The sequence below is a fragment of the Caretta caretta genome, chromosome 11, assembly GCF_965140235.1.
Source record: "Caretta caretta isolate rCarCar2 chromosome 11, rCarCar1.hap1, whole genome shotgun sequence".
NCBI lineage: Eukaryota > Metazoa > Chordata > Testudines > Cheloniidae > Caretta > Caretta caretta.
This window is the reverse complement of record NC_134216.1, coordinates 74,191,635-74,219,190: the sequence shown is the minus strand read 5'-3', so window position 1 is coordinate 74,219,190 and position 27,556 is coordinate 74,191,635. Positions and strand designations below refer to the sequence as shown.

General features: G+C 42.1%; 1 protein-coding gene across 12 annotated transcripts in view; it reads right to left on the bottom strand.

The window, feature by feature from the left end:
- Positions 1-27,556, bottom strand: part of HDAC4 (histone deacetylase 4) — a 475,906-nt gene that overhangs the window by 214,701 nt on the left and 233,649 nt on the right. For all 12 annotated transcript variants that reach the window (XM_048870012.2, XM_075118165.1, XM_075118166.1 and 9 more), the window contains one exon: positions 13,492-13,736. In XM_048870012.2, coding sequence (XP_048725969.1) covers positions 13,492-13,736 — 245 coding nt within the window. The remainder of the gene's footprint in view (positions 1-13,491; positions 13,737-27,556) is intronic.

Genomic DNA, 27,556 nt, shown 5'->3' with positions numbered 1-27,556 from the left:
AGAACGTCGGAAAATAATATACAGGATCTGAGCAGATAAGATTCAAAGGCAGACTAAATGAGATGAGCGAATATAAGATCAAAATGTATGGAGCCTGAGAATTATGAAAAGTGGTAATTCAAAAGAAAATGTCTGACTGCTGTGAACATATACCAAACAGTTTTCCCTGTAATGAAACATAATAAGAGATCATGATGGCAGAGTCCTCACTGAAGGTGATATTAAACACAGATGGAGAGATTACTGTGACATTCTGTATGCCTCACCAGAGCTACTCCACAATACAGGATGACCAAAAAAAGAGAGTCTGAAGCCAACAGTCCTGCAAGAGGAAGTGCTGCATGCTATTATGAAAATGAAACCTGGGAAAGCACCAGGGGTAGATAACGTGCATGCAGAGTTGTTAAAAGTGATTGGTGAACACATTACTGATCTTATGTGGAAAATTTATAATGATGTATGGGTGACTAGAAATTGGCCAGAGGACTGGACAAGGGAAATTTTTCTGCCCAAAGAAGGGAGATATAACAGAGTGTAGTAATTATTGTGCAATCTCCCTGATATTGCACACAAGCAAAGTTCTGCTCTGTGTAATCCCAGAATCACATGAAACAAAGGACAGAAGCACAACCACCACCATCACAAGCTGTTTTCAAAGTGGGACGCATGACCAGATCATGAAGATCTACCACATCACTGAAAAATGCAGCAAGTACAATCACTCATTGATCATGTCTTCATTAACATGAATCATAACATAAAAAGCTTTTATATCATCCAACCTAACTGTCTTTGGAAAATACGGGCATATGTGGAGATTCCAAAGTATCTCACTGTATTCATCGCAAGCCTCTACACCAACAGACCATGGACGAACAACAGCAGGCAACAGTGAGCGGTTTTCCACCGCGCAGGGTGTGAGACAATCGTATCTTGTCCCCAACCTTTTTAACAAATATGCAGAATTTATTATGAGAGAAGTCTTAGAAGATTTTGACAATGTGGAAGCAACTGGGATTTCCATTGGTGGACATCTCTTAACCAACCTCAGATATGCTGATGACATGACTTTCTTTGCTACAACCACAAATTCAAGGCAACAAATGTTGCAGCCTATAAAAAAAAAACTAAACAAAACTGAGTAATATGGACTATTCCTGAATGTGACAAAAACAAAAGGCATGGAAGCTGACATGACTAACAAAAACAGGAAGGATGCAGACATCACACTTGACAGACAAACTGTAGAGGCAGAAAATGAATTGATTTGGCATCCTATATTATATATCCCACCAAGGAGGCTGTTCCAAAGACATTGGAAGATGACTAGGGATGGCTCGCTCACTACAGCATCCCTTAAGAAATTGAAAAAAAACCATGGCATCTGGAAATGTACGAAGATGCATCTGGTGAAAAGCCTAATTGTTTCCATAGTAATTTATGGATGTGAATCACGTGAAGTTAATGCTGCTGACAGGAAGAAAACTGAAGCTTTTGAAATGTGGTGCTTGCAAAGACTCTCCTGGACAAAGTAAAAAGATGAATGCCTATGTTAGAAATATTCTTGGAGAGAAGCAGACTCTGATGTCAGAAATCAATGGACAAACTTATGTACTTTGGTCACATGAGGCACAGAGATGGAAATAACCTTGAGAGTTATGGTGGAAGATCATAATCATAAGAGAGGACCAGCAAGGAGATAGACAGCTGGTGTGTGGCACATCACTGGACGGTTAACTGTTGAGTGCTCAAAGTTAGTAATGGATTATGAAGGATTCCAAAACTTCTGCTATGATTTCACCAATATTCGGACATGAATAAATGGATTTACTTAACTTGGCTGTAATTGAAATGACCACGCCAAGAGAAGGCATGATCCCTAGCCAATGAACAAATCCTCTGAGCAAACCAACGATTTCAAAGTCAACTCTCTTCAACAAGGAAGAGCGCATTTTTAATTAAGGTCTACTAACTACACACACCAAGTTTAGAAGTCTTAAAAGAAAGTAATATTTTTACTCATCGAAATATGTCTAAAATATTCCCTACCAGTGTTTTCCCTTTAGATGTGAAAAATAGAAAAACGGTCAGATTCTCATGGTATGTTCTAGAACAATTGATTCTTTGATTTAGAACACTGAGGAAATGAAAATTTCAGCCTAGAAGATTGCTTGAGAAACATTGTAATTAAAAAAAATGGAGATTTTAGAATGCAAGGGCCATCTTTTTCTTAACCACGGCACTGCTACCATGATGTAAATAATGCTGAAAGGACTGTGTAAAAGAAGAAAATGCTTGTTTTAAAAGCCTGATGGATTCTTCACTTACTCTGATTTTCTGTTTTGTTTTGGGGCAGGGGGTTAGGGAGATAATGTCATCATATTATATATTGCACTGGTAAATTTAGGAAATAAATAATAATGGCTATAAAGAAAGGAATTTCCTTTGGAATCATTATTCTCTGAGAATACACATTGTACCAAATCAACACTTGGTCTCTTGCTGTGCTTAAAATTCTAAGTCTTTGTGGTCATGGCAACTGCTTGTCTCCATTGACTGGTCACCTTGTATATAAATTAATTCTATGGACTCTCTTGTATGCACAAAGTAGTACACACTAGTAGAAAAAGTAAACATGTGTGTCAAAGAATGTAGGTAAAAAGTATAGCTTTATTTGAGGAACAATATGAGATTATACAATTGAAATTTTCATGACAATGCGTACACAGAAGGCACAAAAGTTACAGTTGCACGTGCAATTTCCTGACTTGTAAATGTTTACCTGTCTCTCTGCCATATCATCTTCTGTCCCACCATTAAAACAACACTTTTGTGTATTTCATTTAGTGCTAATGGAAGTGCCAGTCTGACAGCACCTGAAAGCAAAGTCCTCAGTGTATCCAAAACCAGATACAGTGCAGCATGGACAGTGGCTGTGCAAGCTTCCTGATACTATGCTACCAAAGTGCCTGAATCCTGACCTGGAGAGCCCAGCTGTATGAAAGATAGGATAAGAGAGGTAATGTCCATTCAGTCCTCTGGTAAGCCCACCAATAAATATATCAGTTAGTGCTAACTGTGGTGGGTTTTTTAGGATAAACACCTGTGTCCTAAAACTAGACAGACTCCTCAATCATGTCACTTAGGCTACTGATTAAAATGTAAACGGCAACAGCTTTGGGTCACTACCAACCAAGTTTGGATTGGAACTGGAAACTGAAAAGTGGAAAGTTCAGCACCAAGTCCTTCATAGACAAAGTCTCAACAAAATTTCCACTGGAGTTAGTGGAAAGACTGATTTCATGGAGAGCTGGATCGGGCCCCAAGTCCCCATTCAAATTCCTATTATTCTTATGGTTTGGTTGTTTGTGTTTAGTGAAGTAGATTAGTGAGGACTACAAATGTTGTTACATGGCTCACAAAGCGTGTTTAAGTGGATAATCCATCTCCTTAATGTATCCATTTACCATCACTTTACAGATACGAACATTTCTCTCTGCAGCAAGTCCTCAGCAGCCACAGGAGCCATCAGTAGAGAACAGCCTTTAACTTGCTTTCTTGAACTGCTTTCAGATGTCAAGTTTTAGCAATTTGTGAAGTTTCACGATAGTTGTGAAAGACAGTTTTCTATATTTCCATATGGTGTGAAGCCTTCATAAGGCTGAGTTTATCTTCTCTAAACATGTTTGGGTTTTCTCATTACTCTGTGTATGCAGTGATCTTGCTTTTCTGATAAGCAGAACTCCTTAACTGTACCCATTCTACTTTCCCACCACAAATATTATTTCTTTCAGATTCTAGCCCTCTATGTAACGGGGGAATAGTCCCGCTATTGTGGGGAACTTTCCTGGCTTCTGCACTACCCCGGTGAAGTGGGCTAGTGAAAGGATCTGAATCCTCGCTCCCACTTCCTTTACCCAGAGGCCTCCCTGCCCTTGAGGACTCCTCTTCCACTCTCCTGTCTGGCAGAGTCCTTGTGACCCCAACAAGGCTGGGCCCAGGATTCCTGAGGGGCTCGACCCCCAACCCTGCTGTGGTTACCTAGGACAGGGGCTAGGGAGTCCCCACTCCGGGGTACTCTCTCTGCACTGGGCACTTCTTTGACCCACTGACCATTACATACAATTTAAAGCAAATGCAAGTTATTTAATCAACAATTAATTTTAAAAAGAGTAAGGAAAAATGGGAAAGGTTAAAGGAAACACATCACCCGGCTCTGTGGCATGGAACATCACAAACAGTGTCTCTGGAATGTCAGGGCCGTTCACAGTCTGTTCCTTGCAAGTCCCAGGCCTCCTTCTCAGGCCCTGGCTGTGCTGCAGGGATACTGTGGGTTGGACACTTGCTCTAGTGTTGGCCACATGCTCTCAGGCTCCAAGTGGTAGGACCCTTCTTCCCAGTGTCACCCCTGCCCTATCGGGGTTACGATCCAAGCATGGCCTGCAGAGCCTCTTGGCTGAGGCGTCTCCCTGTGCTGGGCCTGCTGCCCAGGGTCCCCCTCACTCTCCCCAGCTGCTCACCACACCCGGCTCCACCACTCTGTCTCTGCACTGCTGCTCTGCCTCCAGCTCCCTGAGCTGCTTCTTTGGCCCCTCTGTCTCTGGTTGCTACAGCTCTGCTCCCAGGACAGGTCTGCTCTGCAGGCTGCTTCTGTGACTCTGCTCCCAGCACTGACCTGCTTCCTGGGCTGCTTTTCTGGCCCGTCTGGCTCTGGTTGCTGCAGTTCTCCTCCCAGGGCAAGTCTGCTCTCTCTGGGCTGTGCCTCTGGCTTTGGGGCTGCAGCTCTGCTCCCAAGACAGGGTCTGCTCTCTCTGGGCTGCTTTTCTGGTCCCTCTGGATCTGGCCCAGCTCTGCTCCCCAGCTCAGCTCGGGCCCCTGCTTTCTCCTTAGCTTGGCCCCACTCTGTCTGACCCAGGCAAATCCAGCTCACACGGAGGACAGGACCTCCCTAGCCTCCTGACTCCCTGATTAGCCTGCCCGCCCTGTCATTCAGGCTGACCTGGAGCTTTGGCCTTTCCCCATTGTTCCTGGGGACTGTTAGTCTCAGGGTCCTGATTTCCCATAGACCCTTCCCCTGTTAGTACTGGGAGCTAGCCAACCAAAACACCCCCACTGAATGTTACTAAGGGGGCAACAGTTCCCTTACATCTAGTTTTCATGACCTTTGTATTGACTGGACTTATGCAGAGACCAATTCTTCCAGAGAGCTGAGATGAAATACTTTAAAAGCAATCAACTGCTGCCACTGTTTTGCATTAAAGCAACAATTGTCAGCTTGGGTGGGAGGAAGGAAGGGGTCATGAATATATCCAGGAGGTTTCACAACCACATTCCTTTCCTTTATGGCTAGAACGGAGGATGGGCCTGAGACTCTTAGGCTCTAACTTGGAGTCATGTTCTGGAAAAGGTTGAGTGTTGAGACTTAAAGGGGCACTGTCAATTTTAAAATTAAAAGAAAAAAATATCACACTTCTATAATACTTTTTAAACCAACTCTTGTTAAAAACAACACCTAAAATTACTATAAAGTGATTTATTACAGACAAAAAGGTCTCTTTCCCTTCCCAGTTTGTTCAGGCTGTATTTTTAACAGCATTTTGTGTATAGTCCATGTCACTGTTTTCTTTTAGTGTCAGTCATTTTTTCCCTGTTTTGTGAAAGTCTTTCACACAGCAATAGCAGATAGAAAAACATTTGACAGAAAATGGAAAATGTGATTGCCAAACTGCAGAAATTGGCAGGAGGGGGCACAGGGTCTGAAAGCATTTTAACTACTTTTTGAAATGAGTAGAACTCAAGTTAACATGTCCTTTTAAATATTTACAGAACTATTTGCTGTAATTTATAATAATGGAGCTGTATATATTTCTTTTAAAAGACATGGTATCCTCCAAATTTTCAAGTTATAAAAAGCTACTTAAGAAATCTATTCAAAATGTATTTAATTCTCTAGGTATATCCGTATACACCTATATAATATTTACTATGGTTAATGTTTAGCCATTCAGTATCTACTGGCACTGAAATTACTCACCAGCTACAAGGGCAATAGTGCAAAGCTATTTTAAGTTACATTACTTGCCAAGACAAACATGTAATGCAATATCTATTATTTATGTACTACTGTACACTGTGCTTTGCAGTATCCAAAATATGCTAAGCAAAGTTCTTGCCTGCAAAGGCTTGTAATAATCTAAGGCAGGGGTGGCCAACCTGAGCCTGAGAAGGAGCCAGAATTTACCAATGTACATTGCCAAAGAGTCACAGTAATACATCAACATCCCCGCATCACCTCCCCATCCCTCCCACCCACCAGCAGCCCCACCGATCAACGCCTCTCCCTCCCTTCCCACACCTCCCGATCAGCTGTTTCACAGTGTGCAGGAGGCTCTAGGGGGGAGGGGGCAGGAGCAAGGTCACCGCCAGCTCAGGGGAGGGGGCAGGGCCTGTGGCAGAGCCAGGGGTTGAGCAGTGAGCACCCCCCCAGCACAATGGAAAGTTGGCACCTGTAGCTCCAGCCCCGGAGTCGGTGCCTATACAAGGAGTCGCATATTAACTTCTGAAGAGCCGCATGTGGCTCCGGAGCCACAGGCTGGCCACCTCGATCTAATGCATAACTAGACAAAATACAGCAGAGAGGCATGTGAATATTATTGCCCATATACCCAAAGAGACATATAAGCAGTAAGTACACACATGCATTCACTGACTAATATGCCTGTCATTTAATTTAATGGAAAAGCACAGGAGAGCTAAATTCATAAATTCTAGATACTTATGTCACAAATATAGTACAGGAAAGCAGAAGTGCTCCCCCCGCCCCCCCAAGATAGTGTCATAACACACCCACAGGATACAACAGAATGAATAATACTGGAGACCCTGATAGTTTTTGGGGAATTCATGACCAGCAGGGAGGACTTAATCCAGCCCATCGTTATTCTCAGGACTGCCACAGCTCAGTAGTTATTACTTACAGAAAATAACATTATATGAAATACTAAAATGTACTTCTGAATCTATAGCTAACTTGAAAACTGAAAAGAAAACCTCAAAAGTAGATTCAAAGCCATGATTATCTCCTCCCTGCACAGAAAGATATGCAACATAATTTCATGGATTTCTGCCTGTCCATATTACAAGCTTTATAATATTTAAACTTTTTTGTCCATTCAAAATGAGTGTTTTTCCCTAAGATATTTCAAAGGCTTCACTGCCTGAGTAAATCCATGTTTAGTTATTTTTAAAAAGTGTATTTTTTACCTGCATCTGGCATAACAGTCAAAAATAAAACAAAACTAATTAGTTACCCAGCCTTCTAGAACAGAAGAAGGTATTTTCAGTCTATTATATTATATTTTTACTGAAAACTTCCTATCTACATAATTACATAATCAATCAAATAAGTGCTTTTTCTATCAATCCATAGGATGTGCCATCATAATGTTTAATATGTACAGAGTTTTTCTGGTAATATTTCTGAACTTCCTGCAATAGACTGCTAGTGTTTGCTTTAAATACTGAATCCTATTAGTAGTTGTTGATCCTGCAGGCAAACGGTTAAATGGGCTTTGCTGATCTATCCAGACAGGCAACTTGTTGCCCCACTAGGATATAAGGGAGGTGGCAGTGGCTCCTTGGGGAAAAGGATCTAGGATATCTTTATTTGCCCCCTAGTTTTTGAAACTACAGTTCATGTTGCCAATTTAACTGAAAGCTGAGACTCATGTAATATGAATCCAGGAGCTGGGGCTTTCAGAAAATCACCAAATATCGCAAGATTGGTGATAAAATTGCAATAGGTGACAGTGCTTGTGTTCTCGGTCAACAAAAGCCAAACCCCAAGGAAGAAGCAAATCTGGAATCCACAGAGTGTGTCTATGGGGCAGGTTAGGAATGGTATCTGCTCTCGTTTCCACTAATACAGTGGTTCTCAATCAAGAGTCCGAGGCTCCCTGGAGGGACCGGGAGCAGGTTTCAGGGGGACCGCCAAGCAGGGCCAGCATTAGACCCACTGGGGCCCGGGATAGAAAGCTGAAGCCCTCCCACATGGGGTTAAAGCCCAGGCCCTGAGTCCCGCTACCCAAGGGCTGAAGCCTGAGCAATGTAGCTTTGCAGGGGCTCCTGTGGCATGCTACTGCTTGCTAACTCCTAACTCCCGCCCTTTTTATATGCAGAAAACCAGTTATTGTGGCTTTTATATGCAGAAAACCAGTTATTGTGACACAGGTGGGCCCTGGAGTTTTTATAGCATGTTTGGCCGAGGCGGGGGGGGGGGGGGAATGAGGGAGGAGGGGCTCAGAAAGAACAAGGTTGAGAACCCCTGCACTAATAGAACCTAAAAGTCAGGAAAAAACAAATTTAAGTGTGAACATGCAACCCTTTCTTCCTGTTTCTGGTCTCTTCAAGCCCTCCACCTCTGTGCAGTTAGAAACATAACACCCAAGCTGAAGGTTGGAAAAACAGACCTTTCATCTAATTTCAACATATTTTGTAAAACATACAAATCTAGCACTTTTTCCAGGATTGACTAGAGATACCCTGCAGACCAAAGTCCAACCTTCTACAAGAGTCGACTTCGTAATTCTGAATTCCCAAGTGGAGTGGTGAGAAAATGTTGTGTTTGTGGGAATAAACAGGAAATAGGCAGGGCTAACTCTTACTTGGTCCCATACAGAAGGATTAATTTAACACATGCATGTGGTCCAATTTGAGGAGACCTTTTACCTCAGCAGAACACAATCCAGAGTGATATCAAAATCTTCCCATTCCGTATTGATCCAATGTTCGTCTTCGTCTCTCTAAGTTATGTGAGTGAGCCTAATAAGTTTGGGCATGGCCAGCCTTCCTTCTTCCAAAAACTAATATAGCATTTTCATTTTCAAGGCCCATGTTGTATTACATTGACTGAAACATTTCTTTTGTCTCATGGATATAAGAATAGGAAGAGTCTGAATGATGAAGATCCTCTGCAAAAACATTATTTGCATTCATATTATCTTGCAAATCCAGGAAAGAGACAATTGCTAAATGTGTCTGTTAAGATGAATTAAGAAGTGATAAAATTAACACCAAAAGTGGGAGGGCAAGGCAGGTGATGCGAATGAGCAGGTATCTCATGCTTTGCTTGCTTCAGTGAAATGGAGAAGATGTTAAGGCCAAAAGTCACTATTATGATCATCTTGTCTGATCTCCTGCAATAACATATATCCAGTTCAATGAATTGTGGCTGAACTACTTGCCTATCTTTTAGAAAGACGTCTTGGTTTAATGAGTACAAGTGATGGAGAAATCAACACATGCTTTAGTAATCTGCTCCAAAGGTTAATAATCTTTTCTGATAATAACCTTTGCCTTATTTTGACTTGAAACATCACACGCACCAAGGTGGCCTGTCAGCGTTTGATTGTGGGATCTTTCATACCCTCTGTGAAGAAACATTCTGCTATACCAACACCACACTTAAACAAAAGTTTCCACAAGGCCCAATGGAGATTTGAATTGAGGACCCTAATATAGAAGGCCAATGCTCTAACCTCCAAAGCTATGGAACAATTTAAAAATCTCTGAACTAGCTTGTTGAGGTTTTACTCTAACGTTAAACATGTTGAAACTAGAGACTTCTACAATACCTTAACCTCTCGAATAACATGATACTATAAAACACAGGGTCTATCTCCATTTTGAGCTGGAGGTGTAAATTCCATCTCAAGTGGACATACCCACAGATTGAGCTAGCGTGCTAAACACACAGAGAAGCCACAGTGGTGCAAGTGGTGGGAAGGGCTAGCTAACCAAATTCATGCTTAGAATCTTGGACAGGTACGAATTCAGGATGGCTAGCCTCCGCCCCCCACCCCATAGCCACTCTCTCTCTTTAGCGTACTAGCTCAATCAGAGCTAGCGTAGGTATGTCCACTCAAACTGGAATTTACACTTCTAGCTCACAGTGCAGACATACTCATAGCCAACACTGCTAACTTCTGCTCAGAACTCCGATCTGTCATGCCATGAATCAGATATGTCTACAGTGCAAAAGGTTCAATCACTAGAGCAAATAGGAGGGGTCATAAAGGGAATCCCTACCTGGCATTGATTGGTACTTTGTTTGGCTTTGTTTTTCAGAAAACACTTAATTTTGAAGGACTTTGAGAGACTGCTGGCTTGCAATAATCTACACACAAATCCCATGCTAGCTTTCTCCAGAGTAACTCTTGCAGTACTTCTAAAGTGAGCAGGGAAGTCATTCCTCTCCCATACATCTTTGAAACTATATCTGTTTACAAAGCACTTGCTGATATTTCCTCAACACGCTCATACTTCAAGGTCTGCACTTATCCTGCCTCCAGCTACAGATGTCATATAATTAGCAGCAATATACCTGACTAGAACTTTCATTATGCAGCTAAAGATATAGTCAATCCCACAAGCACGCATGCACACACACACACACACACACACACAGAGCAAACCCTGCCTTACACACTACAAGTTTAACAGAACTCTCTTGCAAACGCTGAGCATCTGATTTTCAAATCAAAACTTATTTCCTCTGAAAAAAGGAAGGGCACTAGCCCTTCAAATCAGGGCTATTTCTATGCCAAGTTTTACCTTTCAGCTCACAGCTTGCTTCCCTGTCCTGGCTGCAAGGTTATTTGTTTGCTTTATTTAAAAAAAAAATGGGATGAGCATTCCCCCTCATATTTCCTATGCTCCAAAACAGCTCAACAACAATAAAAATAAATTGCGACCATCACTGCTATCTTTGGCTGTGTGTTTCATTCAAGCTCTTGAATGAAAACTCATATAACCTTAATGGTGGTTGGAATAAATACAGCTGCCAGTTTTCCAAGGTTAATTCAGCCAGTTATTTTATTAAATATCAATTATTTTTAAATGTAGGTTGAATTATTAACAATGCAACAAAAACGTGCCAAAACTGCAAACAATGATTATGACAATAGTATAGTTTGGTTTAAAGGAACTAGCTTGTTCAATCCGTGATCAATTTTTCTTTATCATGTAGACTTTTATTGAAGTCATAAACATAAATTTTATACAAATTCGATGATGCACTTTTCCAAGATACATTCAACATGTACATTAATTGTGGAGGTTCCATGTGATATGTTGTTGTTTTTAAGATTATTATTAACGGCCTTATAATTAGGTTACTAGCAGGAATGTCTCCTCACTTGACAACCACCATACCTTTCATACAGTTCAGAATGAGCAGCATTTTTCATGCTCAGAAACCCAGAGTGCAATTTAAGTCCGTGTTGAAAGTCAGTATTGTGGTACTGACAGTACCATTATTTAACATGTATATTGTGGTAACACCCAAAGGCAACTAACACCCAGATTAGGCCCTACTGTGCCAGACACTGTACATACACATGGTAAATGACAGTCCCTGCCCTAAAGAGATTAAGTTCTTAACACCACACACATGCATGCACACTGCTGATGATCCACATAGCTGGCACTAAATCTTCAGTTTAAGTATTACTGCTGACAACTTAAGTCAATTATGTTACAATGGACAGTAATTAACATAGGTCTATTCTGCTGTTTAGAAAGTCTGTAAATATAATATAGTACTTAACCTTTAAAAAGAAAGGATATGTGTGAAAAAGTTATAAGATTCAGGGTGCAATCACTTTTTAATGTTACACCAACACTATGTACCCTGTGCAATTCTAACCCCCCCCTTTGAGAGCAAAGCACATTCGCAATTCTGAAAACTGATGTTACCATAGCAATACTCTGTTACTCTGAATATTTATATAATGTTTAACATTTTCACTGTGCAACAGCCATCTTCCAAACTGTACCTCCTACTTCCATTTGTTATGTTAGCTTTCATTCTGTTTGACAGAACAGTTTAAAACATTAGGGCAGAGGTTAACGTGCACTTAATATTGAAAGTAAGACCTCTCTCTCTCTCTCTCTCACACACACACACACACCCCTTCCCACAAACCCTGCATGTGCTTTTGTGCTGCTCTGGAGAAGATAACATCCAGGGGACTGCTTTATAACTTGCAGATGTGCAATGGACAACTTGTGCACTCGATTCTAACACCAAATTTCTCACATTAATCAAACTAATTAATGCTCCCCTATTCGGCACTCCTTACTCAGGCTAAGTTTCCTCTGCAGTTAATAGAGAATATGATCCACATAAAGTAGCTCTGGAATTCAGTTAACAATTTTTGACAACATGTCCTCTTCTCTTTTGTGGCATTTTAAAGGAATATGAGATCTGGCCCCATAAAATCCTGTGAACCCTACTGAAGACTGACTTTGCTAGAGGAGTAGAACTGTACTGTACTGACTAAAATGCTCTTTCGGTTAACAAACAGGAATGTTCACAAGATGAATTTATAATCTGGTACATTACCTACAACAACAAAGTATGACTACAGTTAATACTGGTAAAATATTTAAATTACATCATACTGCAAAGAAATTGAAGTCAGTATTCCTACTGAAGCTGTGTCAGGAAATCTCAGAAATCATAACTGATATTCCAACAATCCCATTCTGGATCAGAAACTTGGGTGTATTTTCACTGATGTCCACAGAACTGCACGTGTGGCTCTCAGCAGAGATAGGCCCCTTATGTGCATTATAATATAGATTTTAATGTCATTAACATTGAATAGCTTTAAACACTAGATGAGAGCACTACTAACCTAACCTGTGGCTTGATACTAACTGCTACCAAACATTGTTCCACATTTATATTACTGAAATGTTCACAGACCATTATAAAAACACCATATTTGTGCCCTGCCTCAAAGAGTTTATAAGCCATAGGAAAATAAACTGCAATGACTACCCCGAATATAGACTCTAATATCTCAATCACAAATGTTTACATTCAAACCCAATCCTTCGTTTGACTTTCCTACTGAATGCTACAAATATTGGCTATATAAAGCATCCATCAGGTGAGATTGATTTTGGAATCATACCACATACAAAATATTTTTCCTCAATCTAAAACTTATGGTCACTAACTTTTAAGTGCACTTTTACATTTAGATATTAGGCAGAACAGTAACATTGGTTTCCTACAAGTTCTATTCTCAATAGCCATTTTGTCAATAAAAGGGGCTCGGTTTCTTTATTTAGGTCAAGATTTTTCAAAAATGAAATCCTAACTGCAGGCTCCTAAATTCACACTTAGGCCTCTAAATAAGTGGGTTGATGGGGAGTAGTTGGGCAGTTCAGCACTTTTCAAAGTCAGAGTCACTTATTTAGGTGCTCAATAAGGACCTACGAGACTGGAATCTAAATTTAATCTCTCATTGTTAAAATGTTGGTACTTGGTTCTCTGTATTAAACCTATAGATATGATTCTCTAAACAGGGGTTACCAGTCCCACTGCTTCTCCACCTTTCAAACAAGTTCATCTGCATTTAGAGCATTTTTTTTAAATTAGTATTTCTACCCACTGCTCACAGCTGTGTTTCAATCACTTACTTTTATATGTTCATGTAGCTGAGCCTCATGCTGACGGGAAAGTTGCTCATGCTGCCTCTGGAACTCAGCTATAAGGATTTGTCTCTGAATTTGTTGTTTTTGTTTGAGAGCCAGGAGTTCCTGCTGGAGTTGCTGTTCTCGGAGTGTAGGTTCCGTCACTGGCATGGAAAACTGGTGGTCCAAGCGGAGATCCATGGGGACCGAAGTTGGTGCAACTTGCAAGGGCAGTGCTGTGTTCACATCAACTGCAAAATGAAAAAAAAAAAAAAAAAAAAAGCCATCAACCTATTTCCCATTCAATAGTGAATTTAGCTTTGGCTTTTAGAAGACATTCTAGGAACCACAATACCTGATTCAAGAACACCATCTCTCTTATATTTCATATTGTAAAAGGACACACAATCTAGGTTTGACAATTTATTCACTCCCTGAGATGGTAGCTTGTTTTAAAAGCAAAACACGCCCTCTCTCTTTTGGAAAAAACCTGTGTTATCCAAAAACAAGTATAGCAAGGAATATGATGTATGGTGTTTTCAACAAATTGCACATGAGCTCTCTTGATCTCATTGCAAGTTTGCACCAACGAAAGTTTCCCCCAACGAAAGTTTCCCAAATAAACTGGGTTAATAATGCTTTTAGCCAAAAGCAAGCCAGTAAGTGGGACACTGGGCTTTAGGAAAACTTGGTAAAATAGAAGTGTACACCTCAACTGCTTTATGCAGTGTAATTCTAGCCATGTCAGTGTGGATATTAGAGAGACAAGGTGGGTCAGGTAATATCTTTTATTAGACCAACTTCTGTTGGAGAGAGAGCCAAGCTTTTGAGCCACACAGAGCTCTTCTTCAGGTCTGGGAAAGGAGGTACTCCCAGCCTCACAGCAAACTGCAAGGTGGAACAGATTGTTAGCATAAGTAATTAGCACATTTATTGTAAGGCGGGGTTCTCAACCTCTCTCTTTCTGAGGCCCCCCCCAAACATGTTATAAAAACTCCACGGCCCACCTGTGCCACAATAACTTGTTTTCTGAATATAAAAGAGAGGGCCGGCACTAGGGGGTAGCAAGCAGGCAATTATCCAGGGGCCCATACCACAAGGGACACCATAAGAACGGCCATACTGGGTCAGACCAAAGGTCCATCCAGCCCAGTATCCTGTCTACCGACAGTGGCCAATGCCAGGTGCCCCAGAGGGAGTGAACCTAATGGATAACGATCACGTGATCTCTCGCCTGCCATCCATCTCCACCCTCTGACAGAGGCTAGGGATACCATTCATAGAATCACAGAATATCAGGGTTGGAAGGGACCTCAGGAGATTATCTAGTCCAACCCCCTGCTCAAAGCAGGGCCAATCCCCAATTAAATCACCCAACAGATTTTTACCCCATATCCCTAAATACCCCCCTCAAGGATTGAACTAACAACCTGGGTTTAGCAGGGCCAATGCTCAAACTACTGAGCTATCCCTCCGCGCATTCCTTATCCATCCTGGCTAATAGCCATTCATGGACTTAACCTCCATGAATTTATCCAGTTCTCTTTTAAACCCTGTTATAGTCCTAGCCTTCACAACCTCCTCAGGCAAGGAGTTCCACAGGTTGATTGAGCACTGAGTGAAGAACAACTTCCTTTTATTTGTTTTAAACCTGCTGCCCATTAATTTCATTTGGTGGCCCCTAGTTCTTATATTATGGGAACAAGTAAATAACATTTCCTTATTCACTTTCTCCACACCACTCATGTTTTTATATACCTCTATCATATTCCCCCTTAGTCTCCTCTTTTCCAAGCTGAAAAGTCCTAGCCTCTTTAATCTCTCCTCATATGGGACCCGTTCCAAACCCCTAATCATTTTAGCTGCCCTTTTCTGAACCTTTTCCAATGTCAGTATATCCTTTTTGAGACGAGGGGACCACATCTGTACGCAGTATTCAAGATGTGGGCGTACCATGGATTTATATAAGGGCAATAAGATATTCTCTGTCTTATTCTCTATGCCTTTTTTAATGATTCCTAACATTTCGTTTGCTTTTTTGACTGCCGCTGTGCACTGCGTGGACGTCTTCAGAGAACTGTCCACGATGACTCCAAGATCTTTCTCCTGATTAGTTGTAGATAAATTAGCCCCCATCATATTGTATGTATAATTGGGATTATTTTTTCCAGTGTGCATTACTTTACATTTATCCACATTAAATTTCATTTGCCATTTTGTTGGCCAATCACTTAGTTTTGTGAGATCTTTTTGAAGTTCTTCACAGTCTGCTTTGGTCTTAACTATCTTGAGCAGTTTAGTATCATCTGCAAACTTTGCCACCTCACTGTTTACCCCTTTCTCCAGATCATTTATGAATAAGTTGAATAGGATTGGTCCTAGGACTGACCCTTGGGGAACACCACTAGTTTCCTACCCCTCCCCGTTCTGAAAATTTACCATTTATTCCTTTGTTCCCTGTCTTTTAACCAGTTCTCAAACCATGAAAGGATCTTCCCTCTTCTCCCATGACAACTTAATTTACATAAGAGCCTTTGGTGAGGGACCTTGTCAAAGGCTTTCTGGAAATCTAATTACACTATGTCCACTGGATCCCCCTTGTCCACATGTTTGTTGACCGCCTCAAAGAACTCTAATAGATTAGTAAGACATGATTTCCCTTTACAGAAACCATGTTGACTTTTGCGCAACAACTTATGTTCTTCTGTGTGTCTGACAATTTTATTCTTTACTATTGTTTCAACTAATTTGCCCGGTACTGATGTTAGACTTACTGGTCTATAATTGCCAGGATCACCTCTAGAGCCCTTCATAAATATTGGCATTACATTAGCTATCTTCCAGTCATTGGGTACAGTAGCTGATTTAAAGGACAGGTTACAAACCAGCTAATAGTTCCGCAATTTCACATTTGAGTTCTTTCAGAACTCTTGGGTGAATGCCATCTGGTCCCGGTAACTTGTTACTGTTAAATTTATCAATTAATTCCAAAACAGCCTCTAATGACACTTCAATCTGTGACAATCCCTCAGATTTGCCACCTACAAAAGATGGCTCAGGTTTGGGAATCTCCCTAACGTCCTCAGACCTGAAGACTGAAGCAAAGAATTCATTTAGTTTCTCTGTGATGACTTTATTGTCTTTAAGTGCTCCTTTTGTATCCAGGGGCCCCACTGGTTGTTTAGTAGGCTTCCTGCTTTTGATGTACTTAAACATTTTGTTATTACCTTCTGAGGTTTTGGGTAGCTGTTCTTCAAACTCCTTTTTAGCTTTTCTTATTAAATTTTTACATTTAATTTGGCAGTGTTTATGCTCCTTTCTATTTACCTCACTAGGATAGGACTTCCATTTTTCAAAATGTGCCTTTTTATCTCTCACTGCTTCGTTTAATGGTTGTTAAGCCACGGTGGCTCTTTAATTCTTTTACTGTGTTTTTTTAATTTGGAGTATACATTTAAGGTGAGCCTCTATTATAGTGTCTTTGAAAAGTGACCATGCAGCTTGCAGGGATTTCACTCTAGTCACTGTACTTTTTAATTTCTGTTTAATTAACCGCCTCATTTTTGCATAGTTCTCCTTTCTGAAATTAAATGCCACAGTGTTGGGCTGTTGAGGTGTTCTTCCCACCACAGGAATGTTAAATGTTATTATACTATGGTCACTATTTCCAAGCGGTCCTGTTATAGTTAACTCTTGGACCAGATCCTGCACTCCACTCAGGGCTAGATCGAGAGGTGCCTCTCCCCTTGTGGGTTCCTGTACCAGCTGCTCCAAGAAGTAGTCATTTAAAGTATCGAGAAATTTTGTCTCTGCATTTCATCCTGAGGTGACATGTACCCAGTCAGTATGGGGATAATTGAAATCCTCCACTATTATTGAGTTCTTTATTTTGATAGCCTCTCTAATCTCCCTTAGCATTTCATCGTCACTATCACTGTCCTGGTCAGGTGGTCGATAATAGATTCCTAGTGTTATATTCTTATTAGAGCATGGAATTACTACCCATAGAGATTCTATGGAACATTTGGATTCATTTAAGTTTACTTCATTTGATTCTACATTTTCTTTCACATATAGTGCCACTCTACCCCCCCTGCATGACCTGTTCTGTCCTTCCGATATATTTTGTACCCCGGAATGATTGTCCCCCATTGATTGTCCTCACTCCACCAGGTTTCTGTGATGCCTATTATATCAATATCCTCCTTTAACACGAGGCATTCTCGTTCACCCATCTTATTATTTAGACTTCTAGCATTTGTGTACAAGCACTTTAAAAACTTGTCACTGTTTATTTGTCTGCCTTTTTCTGATGTGTCAGATTCTTTCTGTGAATGTTTCTCGTCTGATCTGGCCCATACTTTATCCTCTTCCATCCTCTCCTCCTGACTAAAACCTAGAGAATCTCTATCAATAGACTCTCTTCTAATAGAAGTCTCTGTCCAATCCACTTGCGCCTCTGCAGCAATCAGCTTTCCCCCATCCCTTGGTTTAAAAACTGCTCTGCAACCTTTTTAATGTGAAGTGCCAGCAGTCTGGATCCACTTTGGTTTAGGTGGAGCCCATCCTTCCTGTATAGGTTCCTGCTATCCCAAAAGTTTCCCCTGTTCCTAATAAATCTAAACCCCTCCTCTCTACACCATCGTCTCATCCACGCATTGCGACTCTGAAGCTCTGCCTGCCCACCTGGCCCTGTGCGTGGAACTGGAAGCATTTCTGAGAAGCTAAGTTGCTCAGACTTCTGCTTCAGCCCCAGGTAGCAGGGTTCAGGGCCCCAGGCTTCAGCCCCATGCAGTGGGACTTGGGCTTTCTGCCCTGGGCCCCAGCAAGTCTATCACTGGCCCTGCTTGGCGGACCCTCTGAAACCTGCTCACGGCCCCCAGGGGGCCCCTGACCCCTGGTTGAGAACCACTGTTGTAAGGGACCACCTAAGGTAATATGATCACTCCAGAGCTGACCTATCAGTCCTCATCCTCAAAGGAAACCTGAACACTTTCAAAAAAGGAGCCCGGGAACTTAAATGCATTACTCTGCTAGACACTAAAAATCATGAACTGAACAGAGACACTCCCGGAAGGGCGTTTCAGTGCAGGAGGGGGCACAGGGCTGGGGTATGGGGATGGGGTACAGGAAGAGATGAGAGGTGCAGCACTTACCTCTAGCGGCTCCCCAGAAGCATCAACATGTCCCTCCGGCTCCTAGGTGCAAGGACAGCGGCTAGGTGGCTCTGTGCAGTGCACTCTGCCTCCCCCCACTGGCGTCAACCCCCGCAGCTCCCATTGGCCGCAATTCCCGACCAATGGAAGCTGCGGAGCTGGTGTTCGGGCAGCCCATGGAGCCCATCTGGCCACGCCTACGCCTAGGAGCCAAGGGACATGTTGTCGTTTCTGGGAAGTGCGGAGCCGGGTAGGGAGCCTGTCAGCCCCACCAACCGGACTTTCAATGGTCCAGTCAGCGGTGCTATCTGGAGCCACCAGGGTCCCTTTTCGACTGGGCATTCCAGTCGAAAACCTGATACCTGGTAATCCTAAAGAGGACCCACAGTTTAACAACATCATAGGAGCTGCACACTAAGTGAGAAACTCATATTAATCTAGGGAGACCTAGTACACAGAGTACTAACTGAAGACCTGATGTCAATTCCTGACTTCCACTGTTCTGATGGGTGATGCTGCCTAAGTAACTTTCTTCCCAATGCCTCAGTTTCCCCATCCACAAAAGGAGATGATACTGACCTTTTTAAAGATCTAAAGATAAGAGCTCGGTAGGGTATTAATATTATTACATACTTAATGCAAAACCGCTAAATTAAATCTATTTTATGGGATATAGTTGTGGCCAAAAATTTACAGGGTAATGGGAAAAATTCAAATGTCAGGTGAAGATCACAGAGGTCCCAAGAACACTCCCTTTCCATGGGGGAAAAACCGTAGTGTAACAGAGAAGCACTAAATACAGCTCAGTGTACTAGCAGTTAATGCAGGGGTTCTAAAGCAGATGGATACCTAGGAAAGCCACATCATGCCCCTTTGTACAGCATAGCATCTGTTGGGAGATGAGACTTCGAATAATCAGGATCCAGAAATAAAGAGGGTATAAAAATGTACTTGAATACTTGGCATATTAAAGAATTAGTGATTTGGCTACTCAGAGCATGTCACTGAGAACTTTTCATAAAGAAGCAAACAGGGCAGGTGTTTAGTGAAAACACTGCAGTAACATTGATCTCAATATATTTCCACTGTTTTTCCTTTTACAACCACAACCATCCACCATCATCTAAATATTCAAAATTGCAACCAAAATTCCAATTCTGTACCGAATATTACAGCTGTTTATATTTGCTGTATTTTTGATGTTTTGCTCCATAAGAAAACTCAGTATCTCCTCTGATATGTTTATATTTATATGAAAACCCATATTTGTTAAAAAAATCTTTAAAATATATGTAAATTTAACCTTACAAAAAATCCTTAGTCCTCTTCAGAACGATTTACTAAGTTTATTTACAATTAGAACATGCAACATCTTGGAAAATACTTGTGCTAACAAAATGTTTGTCAAATTATCGAAGTATAAAAATGTGGTCTTTGGGTAAATTTTCAATAATGTTTCTGCTTAGAACTACAAACATTTCAGGCTATCGTTTTTGATGAGACATACAGTGATCTCATATAAGCCATTTTAACCTATTATAGGGTTTCAGTGGTACATGAGAAATTTCCTATACATGTGATGGGGAAATGCTGCAGCTGGGGGTGCAGCCATGGGGGGCGCACAGCCATGGGGAGAGCGCAGCCCCCACTCTGGAGCTAGCTGCAGCTGCGGGACAGGGGTGTATGGCCCTGGCTGCAGCCATGGCGGGGGGGTGCCTAGCCCTGGCTGCAAGACCAGGATGCGTGGCCCCGGTGAAAGCTGCAGGGCCGGGGTGCACAGCCCCTGCTGCAGCCCTCGTCACACCCAGCCGCAGCCAGGGGGTGGGGTGCATGGCCCTGGGCATGCACTGGCCTGGCACAAGCCACAGGGCAGTGGCTGCAGGGTCCTGGTTCCAGCCCCAGCTGCAAGGCAGGGGGGCACAGTCTCGCCTCCAGCCCCATCTCCAGCCCCTGACAGCTGAAGCTGAAGAAGTCACGTAGGTCCGGTAGAATCACAGAATCTGCCCTCCGTGACTAAATCGTAGCCTTAACAATGTTCAATAAAGGAACAGAGATGCGTATAGTAGGTCACCATCTTGTAAATTTCTTCACATGAATTTTTTTCTCTGCCTGAGAAGCAGTCACTTCTCTGACTGAACTAGCTCAAGAAGGGATAAGAGAAATCAGTTGAAATGACTCAAAGGTTCTTTGATAGCAAATTTTACTCATGTGGACTGCAATATTTGACTGCTTATATGTCCTCTATAGAAAATAAACAGGGCTTTGTTTTTGCCCACATAACTGTGTTTGGGTCAGAAACTATTTGACAGAATCTGATGAGAACTGAGGCATGAAGCTGAATCTCCCCCAAGCAGCAAAGAATTAGGACAAACTAAAAGATGGATAACATCATGATTTCCATAGAAGGGCAAATTGTTCTGAGAAACAAATTGGGGTGCGGGTCTATAAAGCACTTTGTCTAGGGAAAAAAACTATATAAATCATTCCATCGTACATAAAACGGCCAGCTTGCTAACCATTCTAACTGAGATGCTGGCTACCAGAAAGATAACTAATGGTCATACAATACAAGGAAACGTCAACTAACATCTAAAATGAAAGCTTTCATTTTATGCAAGATTAAACTCATTCAACTTTAAGACTGGTTGCTTAATTATGGGTTTTATATCAGTCACTTCCCTATGGAAGTGAGACATGGCTGCAAAACAAGTTGACTTTGATGTGTCCTTAAATGTCACCTGCAAATATCTATCAAATATAAATACTAAGTTCGGGTTTTGTTCTAAATGCCCCACCGAGCAGTGGTAAGGGGAGTATTCTGTACACAAATCATCTTTTAAAATGTACTCCTCAGGGGTGAAAGTAACATAGAGGACTTACCAGTACAGAGGCCCGACTCTTGGCCCCCAGAACGGATGGGGCCTTGGGCGGAAGGGGCAGGGCTGGGGGTCGGCTTACCCCAGCCAGCCCATCCACGCTGCCTGGCCCGGGCCGCTCGGGGCAGGGCCGCCAGCGGGAGGGGGCAAAAGGCGCAGCGACGTTAAAGCGCTGCTGCACCGGCACTTTTACATTGGCTACATATGTGCCAATACTGGCGGCCACTTCTTACGGGTACGCCATACCACCCTACTTGCACCCTGGTACTCTTCCTATCTCCCTCTCCGCACTGGTCTGGTCATATCCAACAGAATGGATAGCCAGCTCTCACTCCAAAGCTGTATTAGGCCATCAACATAACAAATACCCTGAAAATACCATTCACAAATATCCTTCATCATCAAATAGGGGTGATTTTATTGGGCCTTCCATGGGCTTAATGTTCTTCAATGTTTTTATCCATTATCTGGAAGTAAATATAAAACCACTACTGAAAGAAAATATTGAAGGAACGGCAAATAATGAGGAGGCTAAAACAGTCATTCATGGTGATGTGGATTACTTGGTAAGCTAAGGCCATTCACACAAAATACATTTTAATACAGCCAAGTGCAAGGTCAGACAGCTAGGAACGAAGAATCCAGGCCACATCTACAGAATGGGGAACTGTATCCTGGAAAACAGTCACTCAGAAAAGGATGTAGAGGTCATAGTGGACAAGCAATGCGAAGTTGTGGCAAAAAGGGCTAACACAAGCCCTGGATGTATAAAAAGGGGATCAGTGAACAGGAACAGAGAGGTGATTTTTAACTCTGTATATGGCATTGGTGAGACCAATACTAGAATGCTGTGCACACTTCTGGTGTTCACATTTAAAAAGGATGTTGAAAAATTGGAGTAGGTGCAGAAAAAAGCCACAAACACAATTTGAGGGCTGTCTTACAGTGAGAAACTTAGGACGTGTCTACAAGGTGGGGTAATATGCTTTTGGGGGTGGGGGTGTAATACCAACAGTGCACTAACAAGTTGTGCATTAATTGGCTCATGTAGAACCTGCTCGTAACACAGTGAAGGTTGCCTAGAGAGCAGTACTCAACGCACAGTAGGGAACTTTCAGGGAACACCAACAGGGTCTACACAGACCAATTAGCATACAACATGCTAGTGTGCTTTAGATACCACATGCCTGTGGGGTGCATCATCCCACTTGTTAGAAATGTCCTTTGAGTGCTCAGTTTGTTCAGCTTCTCAAAAAGGCGATCAAGAGCTGACTTGAATTACAGTGCATAGGAACCATCACAGAGATGAAATACTGGGTAAAGGCTTTTTCATCGAGCAGAGACAGACATGGGAAACAATGGCTGGAAGCCAAAGCCAGACAAATTCAAATTCGAAATAAGGCACAAATGTTTAACGGTGAGGGTGATTAGCACCGGAATAAACTACCAAGGGAAGTGGTGGACTCTTCAATTTTTGTGTCTTCAGATCAAAACTGGACACCTTTTTGGAATGTATGCTTTAGTTAAACACAAATGATTGAGTTAATTACAGGGATAATTGGTTGAAATTTTATGGCCTGTGTAATATAGGACATCAGAGAGTAGATGATCTACTGATCCCTTCAACCCTTAAACAAAACAAATCTATGAACTGTTCTGGAGCCTGGTTCTGTCAGCCCACCTAAAACTGAGACCTCTAGGACTGAGTTCCCAGGTAGTTATTGACTTCTCAGCCCCCTATAAATAAGGGAAAGGAAACTGCAGCTACCGCTGAAGATTGGTTCTGGACCTTCTCCTATATGATGATTTTATGGACCCTGACTTTGCACATAATCAGGTAAATTGGAGGAAAAATAGTGCTTATGCTCTGAGAAGGTTTCCATCTCCTTGTCCAGTTAAAAAAAATGTGATCATGTATTTAAAAAACTGTACTGTAATGCAAATGTACAAGCTGACAGCATTAATGTTGCATGGATAGCCTTAACTTTGACATTTCTTGACTTGTGATAGCTACACAGACAGTGCTAAAGTGCAGTCTTTCACATGATGTGCTGCTTTCAATGGGGCACCCCTGAAGGAATGAATGGAACACAATTTTTATTTATTTATTTTTTTTTAAGAGAAGATTATTGTTTCCAGGAATTTTTAGTCTTGCATTTAAAGGTGGGACATGAAGGAATAGTGGACAGGTTTAGGAAGAGATTCCTGTGTATAGGTGAGCTGCATGGAAAAAGGTCTACAGATGACAACTAAAGAAGAATATGAAGGGGGTGGAAGCTGTGGCTTAGGCTGAGGTGCTCCACTGCCAGAACTGTCTTAGACATTTGTCAAAAGCAAAGCTTTGTCTGGAAAAGCAAACTCTTATCCACCCCGTCAAAAACAGCACACTCTGCAAGGGAGCAGAGACTATTTTGGGGGTACAGTGATTCCTCACTTAAATTCCTCAGTTAATACTGTTTTGTTGTTACGCTGCTGGTCAATTCGGTTATGTTGCTGATCAACATGCTAGTTTAAAGTTGCGCAATTCTCTCTTATAACGTCGTTTGGCAGCCACCTGCTTTGTCTACTGCTTGCAGGAAGAGCAGCCTGTTGGAGCTGGCTGGGAGGGGTTTGGAACCAGGGTGGGCTGGCAGCCCCTCATCAGCTCCCTGTTCCCCTAAGTTCCTTGTGCCGCAGACTACCAGCAGCCTATCAAGCCAGCAGTTCAGCTGTCCCTGCCATGTGCTGCTCCTGCTCTCTGCCTTGGAGCTACTCCCCGGAGTCTCCTGCTTGCTGTGCAGGGGTGGGAAGGGAACAGGGGGGATAATGTCAGGGGTTCCCCCCCTCCTTCTGCACCCCACTTACCCCATATAGAGCAGGGTGGGGACACGACAGAGGGAGCTTCTGCAGCAGCTTCTGTCTCAACTTGTTGATCTACTTAAAAAGGCAGTGTACTTAGAGTGGGGTCAGTGTACTTAAAGGGGCAATGCGCACCTCTCTCTCTCTCACACACACACTGTGTATGTCTCTGTCTGCCATGCTGTCTCCCCTCCCTCCATTCATGCTGCCTTGCAGAGTATGAGACTACATTAACAACAATGGGTTAACCCTTGAGGGCTCAGTTGATTGCTAGTTTATCATTTAGCAGTAAGGCATTCTCTGGGAAATATCCCACCCTCTGACTTCACCACCTCAACCAAGCTTCCCAATCATCATCTCTGTGTACCAGTATTAAATTATTTAAAACTTATACTGTGTACACACACACACACACACACACACAGTCTTTTGTCTGGTGAAAAAAATTTCCCTGGAACCTATTCCCCCCTTATTTACATTAATTCTTATGGGGAAATTGGATTCGCTTAATGTTGTTTCGCTTAAAGTCACATTTTTCAGGAACATAACTACAATGTTAAGCGAGGAGTTACTGTATGTTTAGAAGTGGAAACCATTGAAATGGAAAGTAAATTACGGTATGAAAACTAAGACAGGGAAGACAGACAGACTTACTCACACTATGGACTTGTGCAGTCTATCTGGGAAGAGAGGTATGCTGGATTTTTTTTGTAAGCAAAGTTTTCAATTTGCCTAAATTTTACCAGTGACAGTAGCAGGTCAAAAAAGTGTTTCACATAAGCTGATATCCAAACTATACACAGGAACAGAGATGACATGACTGACACCATCAGTGAAATGCAGCCACGTCCAAGGTGGAATGTAGCAATTGTTTACCACACAAAAAAGTAGTTTAGCAGATGAAGTTACTTGTATTAAAGAGAGAGAGAGATTCTCCAGATGAAAGTATTGAGGGAATTTACATGAGCAAAAGGTAATTATCTAGCCCAAGCACTACAGACTCAGAAGAGTGTTCTACCTAATGAATCACCACCACCACTTTCTGCAGCACCTAGTTGTTCCTAGAGGTTTCCCATATAAGAACATAAGAATGGCCATACTGGGTCAGACCAAAGGTCCATCTAGCCCAGTATCCTGTCTTCCCACAGTGGCCAATGGCAGGTGCCCCAGAGGGAATGAACAGAACAGGTAATCATCAAGTGACCCATCCCATTGCCCATTCCCAGCTTCTGGCAAACATAGGCTAGGGACACCATCCCTGCCTGCCCATCCTGGCTAATAGCTATTGATGGACCTCTCCTCCATGAATTTATCTAGTTCTTTTTTGAACTCTGTTACAGTCTTGGCCTTCACAACAGCGTCTGGCAAGGAGTTCCACTGGTTGTATGAAAAAATACTTCCTTTTGTTTGTTTTACACCTGCCCACCTATTCCACTATGCGGAAGAGAGACTTTTTTTTTTTTTAAGTGGATACTATGTCAACAAAAGGTCAGTTTGCTGGAAATGCTATTTTTCATCCTACAACTTGCTCCAGCCACTTTCTTATTGTTTTCCTTCTTGTCTTTTTTCCCTGCTCCATTTTTCCCCCACTCTCCCACATTCCTCTCCAGATCCAGAAGCACAAAAAAGGAAAATAGACACCACTAGAATCTTGTATGTGCCCTGGAACATACTGTAGAAAATATAGAAAATTTCCCATAGAACATCTGGCTTGGGAAAATGACAGACCATTACACTCTGTAGTTTCACACACAGTTGTTTACCACTAACAGCAGCATAGAGATAGCATCCTGTTTCAAATGCCGGTATCATCACAAAGCTAGATGAATCTAAGAATCTCGGTTGGAGTTCACTGACCATTTGCGAACAGGAGATTTTTGTATGGGTGATTCTAATTTAAAGACTGTGTATAACAGGTAAACAGGTAGTCATAGAATCATAGGACTGGAAGGGACTTCGAGAGGTCATCTAGTCCAGTCCCCTGCACTCATGGCAGGACTAAGTATTGTCTAGACCATCCCTGACAGGTGTTTGTCTAACCTGCTATTAAAAATCTCCAATTATGGAGATTCCACAACCTCCCTAGGCAATTTATTCCAGTGCTTAAACACTCTGATAGTTAGGAAGTTTTTCCTAATGTCCAACCTAAACCTCCCTTGTTGCAGTTTAAGCCTATTGCTTCTTGTCCTATCCTCAGAGGTTAAGAACAACAATCCCCCCCCCACCCCCGTAACAAACTTTTGTGTCCTTGAAAACTGTTATGTCCCCTCTCAGTCTTCTCTTTTCCAGACTAAACAAACACAATTTTTTCAATCTTTTCTCATAGGTCATGTTTTCTAGACTTTTAATCATTTTTCTTGCTATTCTCTGGACTTTCTCCAATTTGTTCACATCTTTCCTGAAATGTGGCGCCCAGAATTGGACACAATACTCCAGTGGAGGTCTAATCAGCGTGGAGTAGAGTGGAAGAATTACTTTCCGTGTCTTCCTTACAACACTCCTGCTAATACATCCCAGAATGATGTTCACTTTTTTTTTTTTTGCAACAGTTTTACACTGTTGACTCATATTTAGCTTGTGCTCCACTATGAACCCCAGATCCCTTTCCGCAGTACTCCTTCGTAGGCAGTCATTTCCCATTGTGTATGTGTGCAACTGATTGTTCCTTCCTACATGGAGTACTTCGCATTTTCCTTATTGAATTTCATCCTATTTGCTTCAGGCCATTTCTCCAGTTTGTACAGATCATTTTGAATTTTAATCCTATCCTCCAAAGCACTTGCAACCCCTCCCAGCTTGGTACCATCCACAAACTTTATAAGTGTGCTCTTTATACCATTTTTTAAAAAATGGATGAAGATATTCAACAGAACAGGACCCAGAACTGATTTCTGCAGGACCCCACTCGTTATGCCCTTCCAGCATGACTGTGAAACACTGATAACTACTCTCTAGGAACGGCTTTCCAACCAGTTATACACCCACCTTATAGCAGCTCCATCTAGGTTGCATTTCCCTAGTTTGTTTATGAGAAGGTCATGCGAGACTATATCAAAAGCTTTACTACAGTCAAGATATACCACATCTACCGCTTACCCCCTACGCACAAGGCTTGTTACCCTGTCAAAGAAAGCTATCAGGTTGGTTTGACACGATTTGTTCCTGACAAATCTATGCTGACTGTAACACTATCTCCAAGTG